Source organism: Schistocerca serialis, chromosome 7 (assembly GCF_023864345.2).
Source record: "Schistocerca serialis cubense isolate TAMUIC-IGC-003099 chromosome 7, iqSchSeri2.2, whole genome shotgun sequence".
NCBI classification, from domain to species: Eukaryota; Metazoa; Arthropoda; class Insecta; order Orthoptera; family Acrididae; genus Schistocerca; species Schistocerca serialis.
Window position 1 is genome coordinate 96542160 of NC_064644.1, and position 8820 is coordinate 96550979.

General features: G+C 45.6%; 1 protein-coding gene across 1 annotated transcript in view; it reads right to left on the reverse strand.

The window, feature by feature from the left end:
• Positions 1-8585, reverse strand: part of LOC126412909 (uncharacterized) — a 122879-nt gene extending 114294 nt beyond the window's left edge. Inside the window, exon 1 of the mRNA XM_050082799.1 lies at positions 8207-8585. Within this exon, the coding sequence (XP_049938756.1) occupies positions 8207-8585 (379 nt within the window). The remainder of the gene's footprint in view (positions 1-8206) is intronic.
• Positions 8586-8820: the final 235 nt, after the last annotated feature.

An 8820-nucleotide genomic window follows, 5' to 3' on the forward strand; every position in this document is an offset into this window, starting at 1 on the left:
TTACAATTTAAAACCTGGTTCCTAAATCTGTCTTACCATTATTTACTCGTAATCTATCTGATACCTCCTAGTATCTCCCGGATTATTCCATGTATACAACCTTCTTTCATGATTCTTGAACCAAGTGTTAGCTATGATTAAGTTATGCTCTGTGCAAAACTCTACCAGGCGGATTCCTCTTTCATTTCTTAGCCCCAATCAATATTCACCTACTATGTTTCCTTCTCTCCCTTTTCCTACTCTCGAATTCCAGTCACCCATGACTATTAAATTTTCGTCTCCCTTCACTACCTGAATAATTTCTTTTGTCTCATCATACATTTCTTCAATTTCTTCATCATCTGCAGAGCTAGTTGGCATATAAACTTGTACTACTGTAGTAGGCGTGGGCTTCGTGTCTATCTTCGCCACAATAATGCGTTCACTATGCTGTTTGTAGTAGCTTACCCGCACTCCTATTTTTTTATTCATTATTAAACCTACTCCTGTATTACCTTTATTTGATTGTGTGTTTATAACCCTGTATTCACTTGACCAAAAGTCTTGTTCCTCCTGCCACCGAACTTCACTAATTCCCACTATATCAAACTTTAACCTATCCATTTCCCTTTTTAAATTTTCTAATCTACCTGCCCGGTTAAGGGATCTGACATTCCATGCTCCGATCCGTAAAATGCCAGTTTTCTTTTTCCTGATAACGATGTCCTCCTGAGTAGTCCCCGCCCGGAGATCCGAATGGCGGACTATTTTACCTCCGGAATATTTTACCCAAGAGGACGCCGTCATCATTTACCCATACAGTAAAGCTGTATGCCCTCGGGAAAAATTACGGCCGTAGTTTCCCCTTGCTTTCAGCCGTTCGCAGTACCAGCACAGCAAGGCCGTTTTGGTTAATGTTGCAAGGCCAGGTCAGTCAACCATCCAGACTGTTCCCCTGCAACTTCTGAAAAGGCTGCTGCCCCTCTTCAGGAACCACACGTTGTCTGGCCTCTCGACAGATACCCCTCCATTGTGGTTGCACCTACGGTACGGCCATCTGTATCGCTGAGGCACGCAAGCCTACCCACCAACGGCAAGGTCCATGGTTCATGGGGAAGATTTTTACTCGTAAGGTGGCGAAAACTGAACAATACTTCAGTCCTTTTTAGAACATAAAAATACATTTTTCTTGCTTCATTATCTAGCCTTTCCCTCTCTGCCTGTTTTCACTGGCGAGTTACACAGTTAGTATTACAGTCGTACAAAATAGTGATTATGGTAATGATTTTTTTTTTTTTCAAAATACTTCCGAATCAAGATTGAAACAATGAAGCAGTTGTTTTTGCCCCTCAGAAATTTTCATTTTACGCCTGAGGGGTATTTACTCAAGGTTGGGAATCACTAGAATAGACAGAAGTAGAAGAAGATAGATAGAAGAGGGATACACAGGCAGATAGAAAAAGGTCAGGTAGTGAAGGAAAGAAAAGTCATTTTGATGTTCTAAAAAAACATGAAATATTGTTCAATCTTCGCCACCTTACGAGCAGACAATGTTTGCAACGACAGTCTGCACATTCGGTCTGAGGTACTTATTCAGTATTTACACATTCCAACCACACTGCAGCTTTCGGACTGTCCTGAAACTGTAATCCGAGAGTGCAGATTATTTTGTGGCCTTGGCGAAATTAAGTAAATTTCCTTATAAGATAACTCTTCTGTCTCGTGCTATTATTTCGGAAGGTATAAAAAAATATCAGTAAAGAGAATATTCGCAAAAGATTGGCTTCAAATTATTAAACTGCAAAAGTGTTACACGATTTTAAAGAAGCTAAAATCTGTAAAAAGAGCGAGTTTCTTTGTGTGGCCTGGACTGGTTTAGCTATCTAGGACGAAGAGACATTTTTGTGTTGCTTGCAGTATGTTAAACCTATGTAAGGAGGAATGTCGTTACTGTGTGTCCAGCACATACTTTTCGCCACCAGTATCTCTGGAACGACAGTAGATATTGACAAACGGCGGTATGATTGTACGGCAGGGACTTTCGAAAGTAAATACTACGAGACTTTCTAAACCGTGTGAAAATATTGGTTTCAACACAAATTTAGTATTTTAAATGGACACCCCATATTATTTCACACGCAGTCAATAACATGAGAAATCACAATAATAATGGCGTTGGTTTCATCGCAATATGTCAGTATGAAATGAAATGATCATATGGCATTGTTGGCCGGGAGGCCCCACGTGGGTAAGTTCGGCCGCCGTATTGCAAGTCCTCTTTAGTTGTCTTGCGAGTCAACGATAATGGAAATGATGATGGACACACAACACCCAGTCCCCTGCCGGGAATCGAACCCAGGCCTCTTGCGTGGTAGGCAGTAACGCTACCGCTACGCTACGGAGGCGGACAATATGACAGTTACATCCCGAGAAATTCGAACGCAAAGCTGACACATGAAATGAACGAAACGCCTCGCCGCAGCACTTCCCGCGATGGAAGCGCCACCCGCACGTTGCTCATAATCGCGATGTTGATTGACGAACTACGATGCGACAAAACGCTGTACTTACGTATTGCTATGTACGCTGTTAGTACGTGGCATGGGAAACATACCGATGTCCAGTCACCCACAATGAAAACAAAGAAACGGTTTACTCGTGCATCCATTGTTGAACTTTTCGACGGTACTACATTGGACATAACGGTAAAAAAATACCGACAACTACCGGCCAGAGCAAACAAAATTAATGGCTGTCAAAGGGTCTCGCAGAGGGATACATGCAGTTTGTACGTACTTGTACATCATCGTTGTGGAATGATACATACCACGTACAGGACATGTCACTGAACATCTTTACCAACTGCGTCACAATCGAACCGTTGCAGATGTACAATAATGTCAACAAATAGCGGGACGTTTCGTTAATTTCATGCGTCAGCTTTGCGTTTCCAACTTCTCGGGATGTAACTGAGCTATTGCGACGCAAACCAACGCCATTACTATTGTGATTTCTCGTGTTATTGAATACGTATGGAATAATGCGGGGTGTCCATGTAAGAAAACATAAGTTTGTGTTTAAACCAATATTTGCACACGGTTTAGATTGTCTCACAGTATTTACTTTCGTGAGCCCCTGCCGTAAAATCATACCTGTGAAAGCCGTTTGTCAGTATCTATTGCGGTTCCTGAGATATTGGCGGTGAAAACTTTAGGTGGGTCACTCTGCATAGTCAGAATATCTACATAACGCGAGCCGCCTAATGGTATGTGGCGTAGAGTACTTCTGGCACAACTAACCCTTTCCCCTGTCCATGTTCCACTCGCAAATGGCGCTTAGGGAGAATGCTTGTTGCTAAGGCTCTGTATTGGCTCTAATTTCTCGAATTTTCTCATCGTGGTCATTTCGTAAGATGTATGTGGGAGGAAGTAACACGCTGCCCGACGCTTCCCAGAAAGTACTATTTCACAATTTCAATAGTAAACCTCTCCGTGATGCAAAATCCCTTTCTTGTCTGCCACTGGAGTGTGCTGGCCATGACTGTAACGCTCTCGCCCCAACTAAACGATCCCGTGGCGAAACGCGCCGTTCTTCGTCGGACCTTCACTATCTCTTCTATTAGCCCTAACTGTTAATGATCCTAAACTGATGAACAGTACTAAAGAATCAGTCAAACAAGCGCTGTGTATGCCACTTCATTCGTGGATGAGTTACATTTCTCTGAGATTCTTGCTGTGAATCTCAGTCTAGCATCTACTTTGCCTACTATTTGCTGTATGTGGTCATTGCAGTTAACTTCGCTCTGGATAGTTACTCCTAGATATTTTACAGTAGATAATGCTTCCAGCAGTTTGTCATCAGTAGCGTAATTCAAGAGTAGTGTGTTTCTTTTCCTACGTATGCGCAATATGTTATATTTATTTACGTTCAGGATCGACTGCCGGAGTCTGCATCGTTCAAGATCATCTGTAGGTCATGTAGCAAATAGGTTCTGTTTTCTGGCGTTGCTACTTTGCTACAGAGAAGCAGAGGATCTGCGACCTGTTCAAAAATGGCTGTGAGGTCATTAGTCCCCTAGAACTTAGAACTAGTTAAACCTAACTAACCTGAGGACATCACACACATCCATGCCTGAGGCAGGATTCGAACCTGCGACCGTAGCGGTCTCGCGGTTCCATACTGCAGCGCCTAGAACCGCACGGCCACTTCGGCCGGCTCTGAGACCGGTCTTAAAGAGCTTCCTTTTATATAAATTGTAAACTGTGACAGTCCTGTAACACTTCTTTGAGGAAATTACGTTAACATCTATAGATTTTGTCCCGTTAAGAGAGACCTGTTGGGTTGTTTGCAAGGAAGGCTTGATCACCGTGGCATCTGCGATTTGATACTCGGTAATCTCGCATACTTTTTTCGCTAAACTGCAGTGCAGGACGGTGTCAAATGCCTTTCTGAAGGCAAGGTACACGTCATCAACCTGACCGCAGTTTTCTATAAATGTGTGGCTCTCATGGAAGAACACAGCGAAATCAGTTTCCCAACATCTCCGTTTGCGGAATCCATGTTGATTTTTATAGGAGCGATTTTTCTTCTCCAAAAATGTTATAATTCTTGAGCATAAAACATATTGTGATTCACAGTAATACTGAAGTACTTGGCAACTGGCAGAAACTATGCTGCTCTAAAGTTTTCTGCTGTGATATGTACCGGATCACTGGGCAGCATCATCACGGAAACATGTCATGCTACTTGTGTATTAAACCAGTTTATGTGGTCTGCATATCTGGACTGCGCCAACTGAACAACTGTCAGACTTCACATTGACAGTAACAAAGACAAATTTTTCAGTCGGCGATTCATTCACAGGCAGCGATTTGGCAGTACAAACACTGTCTGTACAGACAAGCCGGCGCAAATATCTGAGTGTGTAAAGGGCCCTTAATGGTTGTAAGGTGGTCATGTCATTTTGGTTTTTATATGTTGTCGATGAGCACGTCAGAGAGAAAGTTATGTTACTGTTAAACAATCTTTGGTCTTGCCGTGGCAGAGTATTTGTCTCTGCGCATTCTGATACATTCTTAGTTGAAGTGTGGTAGGTGGTGGAAGCATTTAGCAGCGCTGTGTTGACTTGTGATTGTACCGGGCGATCAAAAAGTCAGCATAAATTTGAAAACTTAATAAAACGCGGAATAATGTAGATAGAGAGGTAAAAATTGACACACACGCTTGGTATGACATAGGGTTTTATTAGAACAAAAAAACCAAGTTCACAAAATGTCCGACAGATGGCGCTGGACAGCAAGACGTCAGTGAAATGAAATGATCGTTCGGCATTGTTGGCCGGGAGACCCCATGAGGGGTGTTCGGCCGCCGAAATTCCTTTTTAGCTGACGCCACTTCGGCGACGTGCGAGTCGATGATGATGAAAGACACTCAACACCCAGTCATCACGAGACAGAGAAAATCCCGCGCCGGGAATCTAACCCGGGACCCCATACGCGGGAAGCGAGAACGCTACCGCAAGACCACGAGCTGCAGACAAAATGTCAGTGACTGCGCATGACAATCGTGTATAAAAGGAGCTGTAATGAGAGAGAGAATCAGATGCGCCAGCAGTCGTAGCATGGTGACGTTACCTGAAAAGGCGCTTTTAGTTACGCTGTATTATCAGAATGGGGAATGTGCTAGTTCAGCGTTACGATCCTATCGCCATAGGAAGGGGATTCGATCGGGTAAAGGTCCGTTGACAAATGCAGCTGTGGCGAGAATGATTTTGCAATTCGAAGCCACGGGTTGTCTAGACGATAGACCCCGTAGTGGCCGACCGAGCACAAGGCGTAATGCTGCTGAGACAGTTCAGGAAGAAATGGAGACTGTAGCGGGTTCGTCTATGCACGGGGAAGTCAGCGCTCATGCAGTCGCACGTCGCACCGGCATTCCATACACTACTGTTTGGTTGGCACTTTGGCGTACCCTCCGATGCTATCCGTACAAAATCCATCTGCATCATGAACTGGTACCTGGTGATTTAGTGAAGCGGAGGGCATTTGTGGTGTGGGCGTTTCAAAAGATGGCGGAAGATGACGATTGGTTGAGTAACGTGTTGTGGACCGACGAAGCTCATTTCACGCTCCGAGGGTCTGTCAACGCCCACAACATCAGAATTTGGGCTACCGAAAAATATACAACTGTCGTGGAAACTCCATTGCACGACGAGAAAGTCACGGTATGGGTTGGATTTACCACATCTACCGTTATCGGGCCTTTTTTTCTTCGAGGAAATGTGTGATTCTGGTTTTGTAACTGCTACCGTGACGGGTGAGATATGTACGCCGATATGTTACAGAATCGCATCATCCCCAGCCTGGCTGATAAACACCTGCTGGAACGAACGATGTTTATGCAGGATGGCGCTCCAACCCCATACTGCTAGACGCGTGAAAGATCTCTCGCGCGCGTCGTTTGGTGATGATCGTATGCTCAGCTGCCACTTTCGTCATGCTTGGCCTCCCAGGTCCCCAGACCTCAGTCCGTGCTATTATTAGCTTTGGGGTTACCTGAAGTCGCAAGTATATCGTGATCGACCGACATCTCTAGGGATGCTGAAAGACAAACTCCGACGCCAATGCTTCACCATAACTCCGGATATGCTTTACAGTGCTGTTCACAACATTATTCCTCGACTACAGCTATTGTTGAGGAATGATGGATATATTGAGCATTTCCTGTAAAGAACATCATCTTTGATTTGTCTTACTTTGTTAGGCTAATTATTGCTTTTCTGATCAGATGAAGCTCCATCTGTCGGATATTTTTTGAACTTTTGTGTTTTTTTGGTTCTAATAAAACTCCATGTCATTCCAAGCATGTGTGTCAATTTGTACCTCTCTATCTACATTATTCCGTTATTTATTCAGTTTTCAAATTTATACTGACGCTTTGATCACCCGGTATATGCCAGATAAAGAAAAATTTATTGTAAAGGACAGCAAGGATGAACATGATATATGTATTGGAAATCGAAAGGAGTATAAATTTTGAATAACGTCAACTTTTTTAAAGAGAAGAAGTTTGGGGTAAGATTGCATCACTCCGCACCTGATTTGTAGAAATGATTATTGGGAGCTAGTTTACTTCGTTCACTTGCTCAGAGTTGAGAGAAAGAGCACTGTACTTCGCTTAGTCATGCATTTATATGTTAATTGATTAAGCTGTTTGATTTTTTGCAGAAATTCACTGTTATCACTCTACCCTCTTTAAATCATAGTTCACTTTGTTAAGCACAGTATTATTCAGGCTAATGTTGTGTGTGAGGTTCACGAACAGTTTTCACTCTGTCTTTTTGAATTCATACTTCATTCTGAAATCGTTGTCTTGGAATAACATTTCACAGAAATAGTTACTCTCCCCGTCCTACTGTTTATCGCTACGCATCATCACATGAGGTATGCAATAGTTTGGAGATTTTGTTTAGAAAAAGCAATCTAGCTTAGTCGCTGTCTGGATGCTGTTTGCTTTTGTGCTTTCGAGAAATCTTCGTCAATGTCGTCAAGAGGCGAGGTACGAAGAGATTTTGATTAGGGCCAGATAACTGTTTTATTTCAGCTGCGCATTTAATATACGAGAAGTTGTATTCAGATCAGTTACTGTTCAGTTCAAATTAGGTTCAGTTTTGTCAAAGGTTAGCATACGATATGAAGTTGGATAACAGTTTGTGCGGACATAGAATTGGTAATAGGTGAAGTGGGAGGTAAAGTTGGGCTAAATTTCATACAGAAGCAAATATGGTGGGGAGGTTGCAGGGTGTAACTCCTTCAGTCTAATGTTTTCACCTCTGTCGTGGGTAGTGGGCAACGGCCTTGCCGCAGTGGATACGCCGGTTCCCGTGAGGTCACCGAAGTGAAGCGCTGTCGGGCGTGGTCGGCACTTGGATGGGTGGCCATTCAGGCCGCCATGCGCTGTTGCCATTTTTCAGGGTGCACTCAGACTCGTGATGCCAATTGAGGAGCTACTCGACCGAATAATAGCGGCTTCGGTCAAGAATACCATCATTACGACCGGGAGAGCGGTGTGTTGACCCCACGCCCCTCCCATCCGCACCCTCCTCTGAGGATGACACGGCGGTCGGATGGTCCCGATGGGCCGCTCGTGGCCTTTAGACGGAGTGGTCGTGGGTAGTGGCTTGTGAAATGGCAGCAGCCACGGCGCCCTCGTACTGCAGCCGACTCACCTCTGGCGGGGCAGCCGGTGTCCAGCCTGCAGTGCATCTCGAGGTCGGGCACAGAGCGTGCGCCGTCCTCGGACAGCGGGAAGCTGGAGGCGCAGTCCTGGCGCGTCAGCACCGGCTTGGTGTGCGGCGCCGACACGCCCACGACGCCGCCCCCGCCGCCCCCGGGAGCGGGCGCCAGCAGGCTGGTGGTCTCGTCGCCGCTGCCGTAGCCCGAGTTGAGGCTGCTGGGCTCGGTGGGGGGCGGCGGCGGCGGCGGCGTGGGAACCGCCACGGCCACCGGGGGCGGCGACGCAGGAGGCGCGGAGGGCGCCGTCGTGGCCGGCGGCGGCGGGCCTCCGCCCCCGGACGGGGGCGGCACCGAAGGCGGCTGGGAGCTCATCTCGCCCGCTGCGCTGCCGTCACGTCATCGTACGTCTGCAACACCACGAACAAAGTACACGTCACGAACGGTCGCTTCTGCTGGTGAGGTCTGTCTCGAAGGAAACATTCGTAGGTCGGGCAGCATGGGAAGTTAATTACAAGGGAACCTCCCCATCGCACCTCCCTCAGATATAGTTATAAGTTGGCACAGTGGATAGGGCTTGAAAAACTGAACACAGATCAATCGAGAAAAC